This window comes from Leuciscus leuciscus (assembly GCF_965113295.1).
Source record: "Leuciscus leuciscus genome assembly, chromosome: 4".
Classification (NCBI taxonomy): Eukaryota; Metazoa; Chordata; class Actinopteri; order Cypriniformes; family Leuciscidae; genus Leuciscus; species Leuciscus leuciscus.
Genome location: NC_138728.1, coordinates 23,340,671 through 23,361,812, shown reverse-complemented (window position 1 = coordinate 23,361,812; position 21,142 = coordinate 23,340,671). Strand labels below are relative to the sequence as shown.

At 38.5% G+C, this 21,142-nt stretch overlaps 1 protein-coding gene across 1 annotated transcript; it reads right to left on the bottom strand.

Moving 5' to 3' along the window:
• Positions 1–772: 772 nt before the first annotated feature.
• On the bottom strand, positions 773–19,425 carry LOC309496870 (uncharacterized protein). Its single transcript, XM_082167018.1, has 13 exons — positions 17,886–19,425; positions 17,029–17,094; positions 16,837–16,917; positions 15,499–15,552; positions 14,334–14,399; positions 14,142–14,222; positions 12,827–12,880; positions 11,872–11,937; positions 11,680–11,760; positions 9,987–10,040; positions 8,584–8,682; positions 4,820–4,863; positions 773–1,814 (listed from the first exon to the last, which is right to left on the bottom strand). Exons 1-11 carry the CDS (start codon positions 17,919–17,921, stop codon positions 8,668–8,670), a joined length of 654 nt encoding a protein of 217 aa, XP_082023144.1. The 5' UTR covers positions 17,922–19,425; the 3' UTR covers positions 773–1,814; positions 4,820–4,863; positions 8,584–8,667.
• Between the last annotated feature and the right edge of the window lie 1,717 nt (positions 19,426–21,142).

Below are 21,142 nucleotides of genomic sequence, written 5' to 3'. Positions count from 1 at the left end.
AACCTCCATGGGCGCCGCACAATGAGAAACTGGACCGGGGTGGACTCCACAGATCTCCGTGCCTACATGGGGCTACTGATTTTGGCCGGCGTCTACAGGTCCACAGGGGAGTCCACACGTTGCCTGTGGGATCATCGCCTTCCCCTCCTATTTTTACTCCGTAAAAAACAGATTGAACACAGAATCCATGTTCTGGACCCTTGCGATGGCATAGCGCGTCGGCCCTGGAGTCACGGGAGTTGGCAGGCTGAAGAAAGTTGTCTCCGCGTTGGTGGAAAACCACACTTCGCCGTTTCTCCCAATCCACCCAGATCCAGGATTCTCCGAATCCTCCTCTCCTTCAGTGGAAGCTAGAGGAGGAGGATGAGGGTGCCACATCCAAATCAGGATCTGACTCTCCTGAGTCTGTGGTGTCAGAGGGAGAAGACGATACATCCTGCAGCTTGCTGGAGGGGTCAGGCTGCATAATCATCTCTAAAACTTCACTACAAGTCAAGCCCTTTCTCATGTTGCTTTCTGCTCTTTCCACCATCAAATGACCAGCAGGCTTGCATGCAAGTGTTTAAATCCACTTGCTTTGTTTAGTCTGCATTTCTCACCATCAAAAGGCAGCAGATTTATGCATCTGCTGCCTTTTGATGGTGAGAAATGCAGACTAAACAAAGCAAGTGGATTTACTTTGTTTTTGTTTACTCCATGTAGTTCTGAGAGCTGAGGTGCATATTTTGATTTTCTCAGACGCATCAAGGTGAGTTCTCATACTCTCTCACTCACACACACACACACACACACACACACACACACACACACACACACACACACACACACACATACTTGTTTTTGTGGTATAGAAGGACACTGATGCCCAAACAAGTTTGGTGGTGGTATATGGGGACACCCCTTTCCCAATGCCCTACAGTGATGATACAAATATCAAAAATTTTGTTTTAATCTGCAGATCACAAATCTGACTTCAAATGTTCTATACACACAACAGAACAGAAAATATGACCATATGATATTTTGGTGGTACACAAGGACATTCCCGCCCATCCTAAAATGTTCCCGCCTATGACATAATTGTGATTTTTGGGGCCCAACTTGATTATGAGGACACTCTTTTTACAATACACTAAATATGTCATTTCAGTGGATTACAGGGACCAATGTGTTTTACTGGTACATGCCCACACACACACACAAACCTGACAACACAGTGTATTACCAAGACTAAGGTGATTTAAGAGGACTGGATCTTAAACACAATACACAACTGCATAATCCAACATTATAAGGACGAGTGTGTTTAATGGTACATGCCCACACACACACACAAACCTGACAACACGGTGTATTACCAAGACTAAGGTGATTAAAGAGTACCGGATCTCCAATACAATACACAAAACAACTTGCAACATTACAGGGACAGAAGTGTTTTAGAGGTGCTTTAATTATGAATTCAATAATATCATCATAAACATTGAGTTTTTTTCAGTTTTACCATGTAATACAATCATGTCATGCCATTTTAAGGGGAAAGTGACATCCACAAACTTAAAAACATGGTCAATAAAACTTGCACAACTGTGTGATCTTTCAGAAAGCATACAGTATCATTACTGTTTTGACATATTAAAATGACAAACAGATGAACCATTCAAAACTTCGAAAAGATTGACAAAACAGCCCTTGGAAACAGGCACAATTTAAAGATGTCATTAAACAGGCTTTGAAATGTATAAAATTAACTCACTCAACATGCAATATATGCTGCAACATGTAGAGAAACCGACTTACAAGGGACGGTTTACCTAAAAAGACAATTCTGTTATTTCCAGAAAATGTAAACAGAATTGTCAAGTTTCAAAGCAGAATTACAGAGATAACAGGAAAAGTATTCAACAAAGTTAGTTTGGGCTGTACATCAGCTCTAGAAGAGTATAGTGTCATTAGAATACAACCATCATTGTAAGTACAAAAGCTCTCATGTGTTTAGGGCTGGGTATCGTTCAAAAAATTTCGATACCAATACCGATACCGATACCTTGATTTCGATACCGGTTCCTAAACGATACTTTTTTCGATACCAATTTTATGAAATCCATTTTAACAAGATTACATAACACTTTACCTCAGAAAAACTTGGTGTTATTTTTTCAGTTTGACTCATGCTCCTTAGCCAGTGCACAAAGGAACAAAAAAAGCACAAAGGAACAAAATATTCCTTATACATATACATAAGGAACAAAATATATATTTTTTTTATATAGAGCTCATGCTCACCAAAGCTGAATTTGTCTGATCAAAGATACAATAAAACTTGTAATATTGTGGAATAGTATTACAATTTAAAATCTTATTTGAATATATTTCAAAATGTAATTTATTCCTGTGTTGTCAAAGCTGAATTTTCAAAATCATTACTTCAGTGTCACATGATCCTCCAGAAATATGAAAACAGTTTTTGGAAACTACGATACATTTTTTCATGATTCTTTGATGAATAAAACATTCAAAAGAACAGCATTTATTTAAAAAAAGGAAATCTTTTGTAACATTACACATGTTTTAAGGTCATTATTGATCACTTTAATGCATCCTTAGTGAAAAAAAAATTCTGACCAACCAACACATTATTGAACGGCAGTGTACACTCAGTAGGTCATTATTGCAATATAAACACAGTCAGAGTGATCAACAAGGTATATCTTCATTTACCAGTCGAAGACGGAGCAACTTTCTGCTCTTATGTTTACTCGTGCACTGTCAAGGGCTTCATCATATCTGTCGCGGTACCGTCTTTGCAGCAATTATTTTACCACAAATACTGCATCGCGCGCTGTTGGCATCGAGCCTGGAGAAATGTATCCACACTTTTGATCGACATCTTTAGGGTATTGTGAGTGTGTGTGCTCGCGTCTCATTGAGTATGTGCGCGAGTTTGTGTGTGTGTGTGCTCGCGTCTCATATGAGAATGTGTGCGTGGACAGTTTGTGTGCACGCGCGCGTCTCATATGAGTATGTGCGCGGAGAGTTCCCCGCGTCTCGTGTGTGTAGAGTTCACGTGTATGTGCGCGAGCGACTTTAGGCGTGTTGTTGTGCATTTCATATGTATTTGTTTGAGCACTGACGTTGACGAGTTAACCCCTTAGGTATCGAAATATGGTACCGAAAAACAAGTCATTTTTCGATACTCGATAGTATCGAGGCAATTCGGTCGGTACCTAAAAAGTATCGAACTCGGTACCCAGCCCTACATGTGTTTAGAGAATACTAAAGCATGTATTCTTCTGTACAGAGAATGAGAGAGAGGCAGAAATTGAAAACCCACGGAAAGGATCCTCAGCGGTCTTACACTGCTGGCATTCAGTCAGTGTGGCCAGTTTTCCTTTGGTTATACACTCACCGAAAGGATTATTAGGAACACCTGTTCAATTTCTCATTAATGCAATTATCTAATCAACCAATCACATGGCAGTTGCTTCAATGCATTTAGGGGTGTGGTCCTGGTCAAGACAATCTCCTGAACTCCAAACTGAATGTCAGAATGGGAAAGAAAGGTGATTTAAGCAATTTTGAGCGTGGCATGGTTGTTGGTGCCAGACGGGCCGGTCTGAGTATTTCACAATTTGCTCAGTTACTGGGATTTTCACGCACAACCATTTCTAGGGTTTACAAAGAATGGTGTGAAAAGGGAAAAACATCCAGTATGCGGCAGTCCTGTGGGCGAAAATGCCTTGTTGATGCTAGAGGTCAGAGGAGAATGGGCCGACTGATTCAAGCTGATAGAAGAGCAACTTTGACTGAAATAACCACTCGTTACAACCGAGGTATGCAGCAAAGCATTTGTGAAGCCACAACACGCACAACCTTGAGGCGGATGGGCTACAACAGCAGAAGACCCCACCGGGTACCACTCATCTCCACTACAAATAGGAAAAGAGGCTACAATTTGCACAAGCTCACCAAAATTGGACAGTTGAAGGCTGGAAAAATGTTGCCTGGTCTGATGAGTCTCGATTTCTGTTGAGACATTCAGATGGTAGAGTCAGAATTTGGCGTAAACAGAATGAGAACATGGATTCATCATGCCTTGTTACCACTGTGCAGGCTGGTGGTGGTGGTGTAATGGTGTGGGGGATGTTTTCTTGGCACACTTTAGGCCCCTTAGTGCCAATTGGGCATCGTTTAAATGCCACGGCCTACCTGAGCATTGTTTCTGACCATGTCCATCCCTTTATGACCACCATGTACCCATCCTCTGATGGCTACTTCCAGCAGGATAATGCACCATGTCACAAAGCTCGAATCATTTCAAATTGGTTTCTTGAACATGACAATGAGTTCACTGTACTAAAATGGCCCCCACAGTCACCAGATCTCAACCCAATAGAGCATCTTTGGGATGTGGTGGAACGGGAGCTTCGTGCCCTGGATGTGCATCCCACAAATCTCCATCAACTGCAAGATGCTATCCTATCAATATGGGACAACATTTCTAAAGAACGCTTTCAGCACCTTGTTGAATCAATGCCACGTAGAATTAAGGCAGTTCTGAAGGCGAAAGGGGGTCAAACACAGTATTACTATGGTGTTCCTAATAATCCTTTAGGTGAGTGTATGTGCCTTAAAATGTTCAATTGCAGCTGTAACTTCAGCATTTGACCAGCACACTTTTTGTCCTTTCCACAAGGTTTTCTATTCCTACCTCACATTCATTCTCTGTACAGAAGAATACATGCTTTAGTAAACTCTAACTATATGAGAGCTCATGTACTTACAATGGTGGTCATATTCTGATTTAAACCTCAGGTACCTTGAGGAACTTCAGTGGTTTCTCGATGGGCATCTTCTGAACACCTGTAGGAAATCAGTTACAGACAGATCAGAAACTCAGATGTAACTCAAACCTGCATCTAGAACTTAAAACTGGTTATACATCTGATATCTAAAAATTACATTTCAAATGACACTCATTATTCTGGAGATGGAATGTTGTGTTAAACATCTCCTTTTTAAAGTTTTTGACCAACATGAACATGATAAACTTATTGGTTTGGTACTGATTCCATTAATTTTGTTCTAGAAAAATTGTTATTTATAATAATATCTGATTATTGATAACTGATTTTTACAATTAATGGCAAAAGGAATGTTTAGAAATGTAATCTGATATTATCTACTGACACACTATAGCAGGGTTCACCAATCTCGGTCCTGGAGGGCCGCTGTCCTGCAGAGTTTAGCTCCAACCAGCTCCAACACACCTGGTTGAAAGTTTCTAGTATGCCTAGTGAGACCTTGATTATCTGGTTCAGGTGTGTTTAATTGGGGTTGGAGCTAAACACTGCAGGACAGCGGCCCTCCAGGACTGAGATTGGTGAACCCTGCACTATAGTATGATATATATATACATACACTATGAACAAAATTCTAAACGCTTTTGTTTTTGCCCCCATTTTTCATGAGCTGAACTAAAAGTTAAGACTTTTTCTATGTACACAAAAGGCCTATTTCTCTCAAATATTGTTCACAAATCTGTCTAAATCTGTGTTAGTGAGCACTTCTCCTTTGCCGAGATAATCCATCCACCTCACAGGTGTGGCATATCAAGATACTGATTAGACAGCATGATTATTGCACAGGTGTGCCTTAGGCTAGCCACAATAAAAGGCCACTCTAAAATGTGCAGTTTTGTGTGGTGTCGGGGGGTGGGGGGTGTGGGGTGTCGGGGGGTTGGGGGTTGGGGGGTGTCGGGGGTCTGGAAACAAGTCATTATCTGGTGTGACCATCATTTGCCTCACGCAGTACAACACATCTCCTTCGCATAGAGTTGATCAGGTTGTTGATTGTGGCCTGTGGAATGTTGGTCCACTCCTCTTCAATGGCTGTGTGAAGTTGCTGGATATTGGCAGGACCTGGAACACGTTGTCGTATACGCCGATTCAGAGCATCCCAAACATGCTCAATGGGTGACATGTCCGGTGAGTAATGGTGGCCATGCAAGAACTTTGCAGAATGGGGCCGTGCATTATCATGCTGCAACATGAGGTGATGGTCGTGGATGAATGGCACAACAATGGGCCTTAGGATCTCATCAAGGTATCTCTGTGCATTCAAAGTGCCATCAATAAAATGCACCTGCGTTCGTTGTCCATAACATACGCCTGCACATACCATAACCCCACCATGGGCCACTCGATCCACAATGTTGACATCAGCAAACCTGTCTGCCATCTGCCCTGTACAGTGAAAACCGGGATTCATCCGTGAAGAGAACACCTCTCCAAAGTGCCAGACGCCATCGAATGTGAGCATTTGCCCACGCAGGTCGTTTACAACGACCAACTGCAGGTCGAGACCCCGATGAGGACGATGAGCATGCAGATGAGCTTCCCTGAGACGGTTTTTGACAGTTTGTGCAGAAATTCTTTGGTTATGCAAACCGATTGTTGCAGCAGCTGTCCGGGTGGCTGGCCTCAGACGGTGTTGGAGGTGAAGATGCTGGATGTGGAAGTCCTGGGCTGGTGTGGTTACACGTGGTCTGCAGTTGTGAGGCCGGTTGGATGTACTGCCAAATTCTCTGAAAAGCCTTTGGAGACGGCTTATGGTAGAGAAATGAACATTCAATTCACGGGCAACAGCAGGTGGACATTCCTGCTGTCAGCATGCCAATTGCACGCTCCCTCAAAACTTGCGACATCTGTGGCATTGTGCTGTGTGATAAAACTGCACATTTTAGAGTGGCCTTTTATTGTGGCCAGCCTAAGGCACACCTGTGCAATAATCATGCTGTCTAATCAGTATCTTGATATGCCACACCTGTGAGGTGGATGGATTAACTCGGCAAAGGAGAAGTGCTCACTAACACAGCTTTAGACAGATTTTTGAACAATATTTGAGAGAAATAGGCATTTTGGGTACATAGAAGAAGTCTTAGAACTTTGAGTTAGATCTATAATTTTGTTCAGTGTATATAACTGGCTTAAAACCATTTTTCTTTGGTGAAAATACTAACGTAAAATTGTACCACAATATATATTGGTTTAAAATAATAATAAACATGTTCATAAACACAAACTTGTTATGCTGGGTACACACCAAAAGATAATCAAGCTGATTTTGGGCCGATTTCCCCCTTCTGACAATCCTAGCTGTGTCCCGATTATCTTGATGGTTATAGATTATCTTATCAGATTTTCCCTTGGTGTGAGGTGTGTTAAGAGTGTCCGAATCTGATCGGAAGAACGTCGGAGCCGCCCTGATCTCGAATCGCAAATATTCAACATGTTGAATATTTACGATCAGAAATCCTGAAATGTGGGGGGAAGCCCAAGGACAAACGCGCGCATGCTCTGGAGATTATCACGTGAAAGGAAACAATATCCAATCAGAAAGCGAGATGAAGGAAGAAGGAAGCATAACAAACGCAGTCATGGCGGCACAAAGTGAAATTGATGTGGACAGCAGAGATGGAGGATCAGCTTGTTGATTTGTGGAACAAATGTTTACACAACGTGTTGTGTAAAACTTTTCCAAACACTATCATTGCAATTTCTTCCTGCATATCGTCCGCCATGCTTATTCTGAGGTCTCTAGAGTGTTAACAGTCGAGACTCTGATTGCATGGTCTTTAGGGTTGGGTATCTAGAACCGGTTCCAAAATGCCAAAAACAGGGGATTTGATAAGACGTGCGCACTTCAATTCCGCTTATCGATTCCTTACTTTGGTGATGCTCACATGCGCGAGGTGAATGGCAGTGAGCATTTGTTTACAGTTGTATTGATCTGCCAGGACCTGCCTGCCGCACATGCGCTGTACATTATATTTACGATGGCGGAGCGCAGCAGACGTTCAAAAGTTTGGTTAAGCTTTTCAAAAAAAGATGAAAATACAGCGAATTGTATCACATGCAAGAAAGACATTTCATGCAAGGGAGGAAGCACCTCCAATATGATGAAACATTTGCTGCAACACAGGGTCAATTTGAAGGAATGCAGCGCATTTGATTCGGTGCGATCTCTCAACAGCAGTACCACAGGTTTCCACACACCAGATAAAGCTACTAGCAGCAGCAATAGCAGTCTCTCACACTCAGGTACAAAACTAGAGCCGCATAATTCTGGATAAAATGAGAACCAGTTTTGTTTAAAATAGAGATCATGAATAAATACATCAGACAATTAATACGAGTCGAGTCTATAATTCCTTAAAGTGTTATATATATACAGTATATTGTAAATTAAGATGCATTGTCACAGTTTTACTGGTAATAGCCTAAATGTAACAAGAATAAAAGGTAGAAAAAAGTATTTGCTCTCTTTTTTCTCTCCAATAAATATTGGAATCGAAACCAAGAATCGTTAAGAACCGGATTCGATAAGCAGAATCGGAATCGTTAATTTAAACGATACCCAACCCTCACGGTCTTTTCACATCATGGCACACCACACACTATAGGAGCAAAACGGTTAAATCTAGGATTTTTTGTCCTCATGTTTGTGGTCTATCACATTTTGAAAATCTTATAAGATGTAAAAAATCTTTTGGTGTGTAACCCAGCATTAGTTGACACATACCAACATTACTGGAGACGCCTGCAGCTCCAGCAGGAACATCACCTTCAGAACCGCTTTCATCAGGATCACTGGCATCAGAGTCCGTCATACTGATCTCATCTTAAAGAAAAAGAGACATTTAAAACAAGAACATCTTCAGTTTAACCTGTATTCAGAAGTCATTTATGAAACATGACAAATGGCACCGTTTAATAATAATAATCATATTAATAACAACTATAATACTTCACTAAGATCACTATTATTAGAATTATCGCCTAGACAGTGATATACTAATACTGTCAATGAAAAATTAATATTTTATAATGAGTATATTATTTTACAATAAGAGGTTATAATACTTTCTTAATTTCTTCACTTAAGCTGTTATACTGGCAGAAACCTGCAGTTTAAGTGAAAACAGGTTTATAAACGCATCTTATTGCAAAATTGGATTACCACAAAAAATGTGGATATAATGCGAATGTGAAAATAGAGAGTAACTGGTGCTGGTTGCGTTCCCAAATGCATGTTAAACTTATGGCACATGCAGAGATGGAGTTCACTGCATTCATTCCCTGTGAAACGAGGCATGGAAAAAGCCAGATCATGAGCTGATCGAGCGAGCAAAGTGTGCTCTTCAGTTTGAAACACGCAGCACAACAGACTACAGACTTACTTTCTTATCGTCTTTTGCGATTTGATAAGGGCATTAAGCCATGTTGTGCTTTTGATTTTAATATGTTTGAGAGATGCTTTGCCAAAGCAATTGCGCAAAAAACAAAGACAATTTATGTTATTATGAGGCGTAAAAATATTTTCGGTTCTTTTGGTTCAAACTGTGGAGGGACAGATTAGACTGTGGTGGGTCACTAGAGTAAATTAATGGTAACACTATGAATTTTACTCCTCCCAAAAATGCCAAATAATAAACAGGTGAGAGCGTATTTTAGGCTATATGACACGATATAGTGAGATATGACAGCGCTTCTGCAACACGCATCACTGCAGATGAGTAGCTGAGGATCTCTTCAGCATGCTGATGCACAAAATACAAACTAAAAATAAATTAAAGTAAGTCGCAGATGCTCAACACACAGTCATCTTCATTAAAAGTAGTGAGAATAAATGATTTTACCAGTGCTGATGCTACTCTCTCTCCTATTGATCTTAAAATTAGCTGATACAAAAAATGCTGCTCATAGCGGTAGCTTTCGATGACGTGAACACCGTTAAATCTGATATAGCGCGGGAAATGAAGATCGGATTTATGTCTGTTTTGTGCAGACACATTTATGTGGCCAAGTGTAAATGGAATTGTTTTGACAATGAAATGACCAGGTGTAAAACAGCCCCAAAGATGATGTGAAAAAGTTCTTACTAGACTAGCATTTCCTAAAATGATGCAATGCTCTTTTTATTACCATCTCAACACAGTCTTGATCCTCCAATGATGATTGTTCCTTCTCAGGGCTCACCTGAAAGCAAGGCAAAGAAAGAAAAAATAAACATCTATTAGATACAAAGGATTCAGAGATTCTCCAAATGAAGCAGCACAGATACTTGACTCCATTAACACTGACTGATCACTGTCATAAAACATAAAATTAAAACAATTTCACATTATCAATGATATACTTGAGCAAAAGAAGGCTGATGACGCCAAACTAATTCAGGTATGATGGGACATTTCAAACAGTGACTTAAGATTTAAAACACTGTGACATAAGTTGTAATCAAGTATAAAGTTAAAACCCTATAAATATATGGTCATAACCAATCAGGGATGCATGAAAATAATGCTCATTATTAATGTTATCATTGTCAATCCGATAAGAAAATTAGGCCGCTATATTAACACTAATAAATAATGGATTACTTCCTTCAGCTTCAGATGTGCGCTGTTCACCATGATGGTTTTGAAATGTTTGAATCACAAATCTGTGAAATCAGCGCATTGTTACAGGGAGAGTTCGCTTGTGGAATTGTAAGTTGTAATATTTTTTATTTTTGTTATATATCTGATTTATCTCATATAGGATGCATTTGGCTGAGTTAATGAGTGCTGCAGTAAACACTTCACTGTAGGCCTACCGGTGGTCAGCAAAACATTAATTATGATTGGGACTGTCATATATACATAACACTATAATGAGCAAACTATTGCATTAAAAACGTTGTGAATTCTTTGGGTTTAGTTGCTGTGTTTCAGCGTGTTGTCCTGGGAGGAGCGCATCCACAACAGGAGTTTCACTATGTAATAGTTGATTACTATTAATAATAGCTCAAGTTAATCTGTGCATGATTTTGTGCAAGTATAAGTTGTAATATTGTGTTTCTTTTGTATAAATATCTAATTTATCATATATAGGTTGTGTTCCGTTGAGCTAAAACCATCTAACAAAGCCTCAGTTTAGGGGTGTTCCTTCAGCTCTTTAGGCCATTTCATTTTAAGTTTAATGTTGTCTAATAACTTGTTTGCATTTTAATTTCATTTGATTTATTATTATTATTATTATTATTATTAAGGCAATAGATGTTTTGGTAAAACTTCACAATACATATGTTATTGCATTAACTAACATGAACTAACAGAGAAAAACTTTTGTTAATGTGAGTTAATAAAATATGTGAGTTCATGTTCGTTCACAGTGCATTAAATTAACAGATACAACACTGGATCCTAAAATGTCTTGGAAAATGTTGAGATTAACGTTAAGTAAGATAAACATTAAGTAAATCATGTAGAAGTATTGTTCATTCATTGTTAGTTCATGTTAACTAATACTAACAAGATGAAACCTTTTTATAAAGTATTGCCATTTTTTTATAAAGAAAGTTGGAAATATGAATGTAAAATTCATTTTAAAAGTTAAGGAATCTTACACTAGGCCACTGTACTGTATATGTTTGATTTATGTTGAAGTGTTTGGGACATTGGCTTTAAATGATGTGCGTTTCGTTTTTGTAATCAGGCTTTCAAAGTATATCAAATTTTGGATTTAGATTCATCGGCTAATATATCAGATATCGGCTTTCGAATATAAAGAATGATCAGTTATCGGCCCAAATGTTCATATCGCTGTATCCCTAATTTGATTTCCAAAAAAACAATACCTTCTGTACATCTCTGACTTCTGACTGGGACGGGGACGGACTCTTCATTTCGAGAGTGGAGGGTTCAACCTCACTGAGAGTCTACAAAACATAACATTAGACATGAAACAGTGGTGTAAATATGTGAACACTAGATCTCACAGATGTCTCTGCTTCGTTTGCTCGTTCTCTTCCAGCACAACTCTCACTTACCTTGTCTAGTCCCACAGTAAGAGCAGCACAATCACTGCCTGATGACCACTGGCTCTTATGGCTCATCTGAGAATATGAAATTAAGCGTTACATACAGAAACACTTCACCTAAGAGTTTAAAAAAAGCATTATAAATGGAATATATAAAGGATAATGTACAGTCAGTCAGTAATTAATAAAAAATAAACTGACAGGATAATAAGGGTCCTGATACACAGCTACCTATCAATAAATATTTGCACATGAAATACTGATTTGAGATAATATACAAGATTACAAAATAGTTAAAGTTTTCAAATCAATATTTCAATATTTAAATGCTACCACAAGGTAATGTTCACGGCTTTTATGCATCACATTACATGTGTTTTCATTCCAGTGTGTCAGGTTGTGTGTAGCTTTACACCAGTTTTATGAGGACACCGTTTTATGAGGACATCATAAGAGCATGTTCCTGATGTTTGACTTGACTGAAGAATCTCAGTGTGTTGTGTAAGTTTAACAGAATCCTGGTCTATGAGGACACTAGATTTATGAGGACATCATAAGAGCATGTTCCTGATGTTTGACTTTGACTGAAGAATCTCAGTGTGTTGTGTAAGTTTAACAGAATCCTGGTCTATGAGGACACTAGATTTATGAGGACATCATAAGAACATGATCCTGATGTTTGACTTTGACTGAAGAATCTCAGTGTGTTGTGTAAGTTTAACAGAATCCTGGTCTATGAGGACACTAGTTTTACTGGGACACTGGTAACTAGATACATTTGGACGGCACTGAGTTCAAGTGTGTGTATGTATGAGAGTGATACGAGACATTGCGCCTGTGCTAGATGTACAGTAAGTGATCGTGACTCACTTCTTACACACACAATCATAATTCAGGGACTGATAACTGTGGCAAATAATCTGTTTCTGAGGAAACAGAGTTATTACATTAACTTATTGGATACCTTTAGAGTTGCTGTATCTTGTTCAGGTTTCATCTGATTCTTCAGAGTTATCATCTGAAAAAAAAAAGTTGTAAAAATATATAAAAAAGACAAATAAATACTAATTTTAGTATCACTTATTGACAGCCAAACAGAGGTTGCTATTTTTTACCAACTTCAATGATTATATTTAATCTGACAAGCACAAATAGTTTTCGCTATTGGTATTAGCCACAATGAGCTGTGAATTATGGGTTATCAGTATCGATCCTAATATTCCATATGTGTGTCCCGGTAAAACTAGTGTCCTCATAGACCAGGATTCTGTCAAACTTACACAACACACTGAGATTCTCCTGTCAAGTTAAACATCAGGACATTGCTCTTATGATGTCCTCATAAAACGGTGTCCTCATAAAACAGGTGTAAGACACACACACACTTGACACACTGTAATGAACATGCATGTAATGTGATGCATTAAAGCCATGAACATTAACTTGTAGGGCTGCACAATGTATTGCTTTATCATTCATACCCATCTGTGGTAGTGACATTGCAGTATAGGCCTCTGTGAAGTCAGGCTATGTAAAGACTATGCCGTGTTATTTTACAGTTGATTCCTCAAGTTCTGTACCTAAATGCTGTTAGACTTACCTGGAATATATGAGGCATTGTTTATTTCACATCTTTGTTAATTTTTTTTATCTCTGCTTGCAATTTATTATTTTCTATGCAGATGCAAACCCCTACAAAATCACACCAATCATTCTAGAATGATTAATTATTTCCAAATAGAGCTATTCAATTCATTTAGTGAAATTGCTTTTCATATTGAAAAACTTTTGTTAATGTGAGTTAATAAAATATGCGAATTCATGTTCGTTCACAGTGTATTAAATTAACAGATACAACACTGGATCCTAAAATGTCTTGGAAAATGTTGAGATTAACGTTAAGTAAGATAAACATTAAGTAAATCCTGTAGAAGTATTGTTCATTCATTGTTAGTTCATGTTAACTAATACTAACAAGATGAAACCTTTTTATAAAGAAAGTTGGAAATATGAATGTAAAATTCATTTTAAAAGTTAAGGAATCTTACACTAGGCCACTGTACTGTATATGTTTGATTTATGTTGAAGTGTTTGGGACATTGGCTTTAAATGATGTGCGTTTCGTTTTTGTAATCAGGCTTTCAAAGTATATCAAATTTTGGATTTAGATTCATCGGCTAATATATCAGATATCGGCTTTCGAATATAAAGAATGATCAGTTATCGGCCCAAATGTTCATATCGCTGTATCCCTAATTTGATTTCCAAAAAAACAATACCTTCTGTACATCTCTGACTTCTGACTGGGACGGGGACGGACTCTTCATTTCGAGAGTGGAGGGTTCAACCTCACTGAGAGTCTACAAAACATAACATTAGACATGAAACAGTGGTGTAAATATGTGAACACTAGATCTCACAGATGTCTCTGCTTCGTTTGCTCGTTCTCTTCCAGCACAACTCTCACTTACTTTGTCTAGTCCCACAGTAAGAGCAGCACAATCACTGCCTGATGACCACTGGCTCTTATGGCTCATCTGAGAATATGAAATTAAGCGTTACATACAGAAACACTTCACCTAAGAGTTTAAAAAAAGCATTATAAATGGAATATATAAAGGATAATGTACAGTCAGTCAGTAATTAATAAAAAATAAACTGACAGGATAATAAGGGTCCTGATACACAGCTACCTATCAATAAATATTTGCACATGAAATACTGATTTGAGATAATATACAAGATTACAAAATAGTTAAAGTTTTCAAATCAATATTTCAATATTTAAATGCTACCACAAGGTAATGTTCACGGCTTTTATGCATCACATTACATGTGTTTTCATTCCAGTGTGTCAGGTTGTGTGTAGCTTTACACCAGTTTTATGAGGACACCGTTTTATGAGGACATCATAAGAGCATGTTCCTGATGTTTGACTTGACTGAAGAATCTCAGTGTGTTGTGTAAGTTTAACAGAATCCTGGTCTATGAGGACACTAGATTTATGAGGACATCATAAGAGCATGTTCCTGATGTTTGACTTTGACTGAAGAATCTCAGTGTGTTGTGTAAGTTTAACAGAATCCTGGTCTATGAGGACACTAGATTTATGAGGACATCATAAGAGCATGATCCTGATGTTTGACTTTGACTGAAGAATCTCAGTGTGTTGTGTAAGTTTAACAGAATCCTGGTCTATGAGGACACTAGATTTATGAGGACATCATAAGAGCATGTTCCTGATGTTTGACTTTGACTGAAGAATCTCAGTGTGTTGTGTAAGTTTAACAGAATCCTGGTCTATGAGGACACTAGATTTATGAGGACATCATAAGAACATGATCCTGATGTTTGACTTTGACTGAAGAATCTCAGTGTGTTGTGTAAGTTTAACAGAATCCTGGTCTATGAGGACACTAGTTTTACTGGGACACTGGTAACTAGATACATTTGGACGGCACTGAGTTCAAGTGTGTGTATGTATGAGAGTGATACGAGACATTGCGCCTGTGCTAGATGTACAGTAAGTGATCGTGACTCACTTCTTACACACACAATCATAATTCAGGGACTGATAACTGTGGCAAATAATCTGTTTCTGAGGAAACAGAGTTATTACATTAACTTATTGGATACCTTTAGAGTTGCTGTATCTTGTTCAGGTTTCATCTGATTCTTCAGAGTTATCATCTGAAAAAAAAAGTAGTAAAAATATATAAAAAAGACAAATAAATACTAATTTTAGTATCACTTATTGAAAGCCAAACAGAGGTTGCTATTTTTTACCAACTTCTTCAATGATTATATTTAATCTGACAAGCACAAATAGTTTTCGCTATTGGTATTAGCCACAATGAGCTGTGAATTATGGGTTATCAGTATCGATCCTAATATTCCATATGTGTGTCCCGGTAAAACTAGTGTCCTCATAGACCAGGATTCTGTCAAACTTACACAACACACTGAGATTCTCCTGTCAAGTTAAACATCAGGACATTGCTCTTATGATGTCCTCATAAAACGGTGTCCTCATAAAACAGGTGTAAGACACACACACACTTGACACACTGTAATGAACATGCATGTAATGTGATGCATTAAAGCCATGAACATTAACTTGTAGGGCTGCACAATGTATTGCTTTATCATTCATACCCATCTGTGGTAGTGACATTGCAGTATAGGCCTCTGTGAAGTCAGGCTATGTAAAGACTATGCCGTGTTATTTTACAGTTGATTCCTCAAGTTCTGTACCTAAATGCTGTTAGACTTACCTGGAATATATGAGGCATTGTTTATTTCACATCTTTGTTAATTTTTTTTATCTCTGCTTGCAATTTATTATTTTCTATGCAGATGCAAACCCCTACAAAATCACACCAATCATTCTAGAATGATTAATTATTTCCAAATAGAGCTATTCAATTCATTTAGTGAAATTGCTTTTCATATTGAAAAACTTTTGTTAATGTGAGTTAATAAAATATGCGAATTCATGTTCGTTCACAGTGTATTAAATTAACAGATACAACACTGGATCCTAAAATGTCTTGGAAAATGTTGAGATTAACGTTAAGTAAGATAAACATTAAGTAAATCCTGTAGAAGTATTGTTCATTCATTGTTAGTTCATGTTAACTAATACTAACAAGATGAAACCTTTTTATAAAGTATTGCCATTTTTTTATAAAGAAAGTTGGAAATATGAATGTAAAATTCATTTTAAAAGTTAAGGAATCTTACACTAGGCCACTGTACTGTATATGTTTGATTTATGTTGAAGTGTTTGGGACATTGGCTTTAAATGATGTGCGTTTCGTTTTTGTAATCAGGCTTTCAAAGTATATCAAATTTTGGATTTAGATTCATCGGCTAATATATCAGATATCGGCTTTCGAATATAAAGAATGATCAGTTATCGGCCCAAATGTTCATATCGCTGTATCCCTAATTTGATTTCCAAAAAAACAATACCTTCTGTACATCTCTGACTTCTGACTGGGACGGGGACGGACTCTTCATTTCGAGAGTGGAGGGTTCAACCTCACTGAGAGTCTACAAAACATAACATTAGACATGAAACAGTGGTGTAAATATGTGAACACTAGATCTCACAGATGTCTCTGCTTCGTTTGCTCGTTCTCTTCCAGCACAACTCTCACTTACCTTGTCTAGTCCCACAGTAAGAGCAGCACAATCACTGCCTGATGACCACTGGCTCTTATGGCTCATCTGAGAATATGAAATTAAGCGTTACATACAGAAACACTTCACCTAAGAGTTTAAAAAAAGCATTATAAATGGAATATATAAAGGATAATGTACAGTCAGTCAGTAATTAATAAAAAATAAACTGACAGGATAATAAGGGTCCTGATACACAGCTACCTATCAATAAATATTTGCACATGAAATACTGATTTGAGATAATATACAAGATTTCAAAATAGTTAAAGTTTTCAAATCAATATTTAAATGCTACCACAAGGTAATGTTCACGGCTTTTATGCATCACATTACATGTGTTTTCATTCCAGTGTGTCAGGTTGTGTGTAGCTTTACACCAGTTTTATGAGGACACCGTTTTATGAGGACATCATAAGAGCATGATCCTGATGTTTGACTTGACTGAAGAATCTCAGTGTGTTGTGTAAGTTTAACAGAATCCTGGTCTATGAGGACACTAGATTTATGAGGACATCATAAGAGCATGTTCCTGATGTTTGACTTTGACTGAAGAATCTCAGTGTGTTGTGTAAGTTTAACAGAATACTGGTCTATGAGGACACTAGTTTTACTGGGACACTGGTAACTAGATACATTTGGACGGCACTGAGTTCAAGTGTGTGTATGTATGAGAGTGATACGAGACATTGCGCCTGTGCTAGATGTACAGTAAGTGATCGTGACTCACTTCTTACACACACAATCATAATTCAGGGACTGATAACAGTGGCAAATAATCTGTTTCTGAGGAACACTGGTCGCATGGCACTGCTTAAGCATGGAAACCCTGAACTCACCTTTATAATGATTGCTGAATCTGCCCTGGAGCTCATCTTTGTCTGTAAACGGCATGTCCTCCTCCAGATCTTGATCTTCTCCTTCACTGACTCACTTCAGCCATTATCTCATGTGTCTGCGCGCATAGAAAAAGACTCTCATTAATCACGACCATTGCATTTCATTTGACATATTATTCAAAAAGCTTGTTTTAAATAAATTGATCAATTATGGTAAACAGCATTCAAGTTATTTTAATACTTTATTATTATATGATATTTAAGGAATATGTTAATTGATAATAACTATTCATTCATAGATTTCATTCACAATTGATACATTATAGGCAATAATAGTGACAGTATTAATAAGACTGAATCAGACTGACAGTTCTAATAATATTCAGAGTATATTTTATTATAGTCAGGAGTAATATGAGCACATATTTGTGTCTTAATGTGTTTAAAGCAAGCATAACTGTAGTAATATTAACAGTAGCATATCAGGATACTGTACTGGGTGAAATAGCCTCCCCTTCACATACTGTAGTCATGACAACGCGTTATTATGATGGCTAGACTATTTTATGAGATCAGAAAAGGTAGCAGTTACAAATATAGTGCAATCGAAAACGAGTTTAAAATGACAAGCATCGCTGATTCCCTCATGTCAGTCTGTAAACAGAATCACTATAGGTCCGCTAGCACCGTTAGCATCACGCGCTAGCTGCTTTCTAACTGTAAAACGAGCAGCGAAGAGCATACAGAACATGCACAAACAAGCCAACCGGACCCACATGCTATTAGAGAAGCAATTAAACAACGTTATAACTTACCTTTTGGATAACAGTTGCCTTCATCAGGTCCACAGATGTCTTCTCAGGTGCAGAGTTTGTCCAGTCCAAACAGGAAATGACGTGACGACGAATGACTACACCTCTGATTACGTTGTACTTATCATAATATAAACGGGATTTTATTTATTTATTTATCATATATTTAATGCAAAATTAATAAATTACAGGCAAAAATACTTAAATAATTAGTATTTTGCATTAAGTTGCTACACATTTTAAAGCTGACTGAAGCTCCGCCCACTGGCGCCATCTTGTTTTCGCGATCTCCCGCCTACCGGTACCGATCTGACCAATCACTAAAGCTGATTGAAGCTCCGCCCACTGGCGCCATCTTGTTTTCGCGATTTCCCGCCTACCGGTACCGATCTGACCAATCACAGGCCCCAAAGAATACACTTGTGTAAAAGATGCAAATTTTTGATGACGCGGGTGTAATACCAGGACCTGGCTACAGGGGCGCACTCTCGAAATCAGGGATACACTGTGTATGGTAAAATTTCAGGGTTTTGTGGTATGTAAGGACATGGCGCCAAACTTTGAGAGGGAGCTTCTGGAACGTAGTAAATGACATCTACGCTGTCGGATTTATGAGGACATGGCCTCTGTCCTCATAAACCCAAATGTCCCCATAGTGCTGGTGCGTATTCAGGTCAAAAGTCCTCGTAAACCACAAAAACAAACACACGCACACACACACACACACACACACACACACACACACACACACGCACACACACACACACACACACACACACACACAAATATGCTATTATACTCCATATAACTCCATGTAAAAGCCAGAAACTAAGCTTTTTTTTTGCACAGGCCTATCTAAAGGGTTAATGGTGCCACCTGGTTATCAACAGTAAAAATTACAAATTTGACCTCTTCCCAACAGGGAAAACCACCAACAATCAAAAATGCATGATTATATGGTGTCATGGCTTTGCAATCAAAAAATGTGGTTATAATGGAAGTCAATGGGGCAAAAACAGCCACGAACAGTAAATGAGGGAGAAAAAGTTAAAATCTGATGCTGCACAAAAACTAACAATGCATCAAAACCAATGTTGTTTCTAATCTTTGACATGTCCAAGACTGTGATAAAAGGTAAAAAAAAAATCCAGTCCACATTCACATTTTATATTGAAAATTAGTCATTTTGTGTGTTTTTTTTTCCCAAATCAGTGACATCATTTATTAATTTGACAATTAAAGAGTTAAAATCCCGATTTTTTTTTAAACATTTTGTATTTTTGAGCAGGACTGAGGTTGATTAATAGATTTATGCAAAAAAAATTGAAAACATTTTTTATCTGATACATTTTTACAGCAGTTTAAAGTAGTGGCTGTTTTCAGCCACGAAACATAACGAAAGGGTAGTAAATTTGCCCACAGTGTACTGTTGAGTTTTTGAAAAATTTCAAAGCATTTTCCCCAAATATGTATCAAAATAAGATTAGTCACCAAAAATCATTCCATTTGCTGAAACATGGAGAAAGTTATGGCCAAATTAAGACTCAAAAATACCCCGTAGTGGATGAAAACATCCCCAACAGCACATAACTCCCTTTCTTCAGCCTGCCAGAGGTGTGACTCCAGGGCCGACACGCTATGCCATCGCAAGGGTCCAGAACATGGATTCTGTGTTGAACGGATTCTGTTTTTTACGGAGCAGATGATTGACCTCATTGTCAGCATGACCAACCTCCATGGGCGCCGCACAATGAGAAACTGGACCGGGGTGGACTCCACAGATCTCCGTGCCTACATGGGGCTACTGATTTTGGCCGGCGTCTACAGGTCCACAGGGGAGTCCACACGTTGCCTGTGGGATCATCGCCTTCCCCTCCTATTTTTACTCCGTAAAAAACAGATTGAACACAGAATCCATGTTCTGGACCCTTGCGATGGCATAGCGCGTCGGCCCTGGAGTCACGGGAGTTGGCAGGCTGAAGAAAGTTGTCTCCGCGTTGGTGGAAAACCACACTTCGCCGTTTCTCCCAATCCACCCAGATCCAGGATTCTCCGAATCCTCCTCTCCTTCAGTGGAAGCTAGAGGAGGATGATGAGGGTGCCACATCCAAATCAGGATCTGACTCTCCTGAGTCTGTGGTGTCAGAGGGAGAAGACGATACATCCTGCAGCTTGCTGGAGGGGTCAGGCTGCATAATCATCTCTAAAACTTCACTACAAGTCAAGCCCTTTCTCATGTTGCTTGCTGCTCTTTCCACCATCAAATGACCAGCAGGCTTGCATGCAAGTGTTTAAATCCACTTGCTTTGTTTAGTCTGCATTTCTCACCATCAAAAGGCAGCAGATTTATGCATCTGCTGCCTTTTGATGGTGAGAAATGCAGACTAAACAAAGCAAGTGGATTTACTTTGTTTTTGTTTACTCCATGTAGTTCTGAGAGCTGAG

Coding starts and splice junctions, on each gene's coding strand:
- LOC309496870 (XM_082167018.1), bottom strand. CDS start 17,921: ATGAGCTCCAGGGCAGATTCAGCAATCATTATAAAG. Junction 15,553..16,836: donor AAGTCAGAGATGTACAGAAG/GTATTGTTTTTT, acceptor TTTTTTTTTCAG/ATGATAACTCTGAAGAATCA. Junction 10,041..11,679: donor AAGTCAGAGATGTACAGAAG/GTATTGTTTTTT, acceptor CCTTGCTTTCAG/GTGAGCCCTGAGAAGGAACA.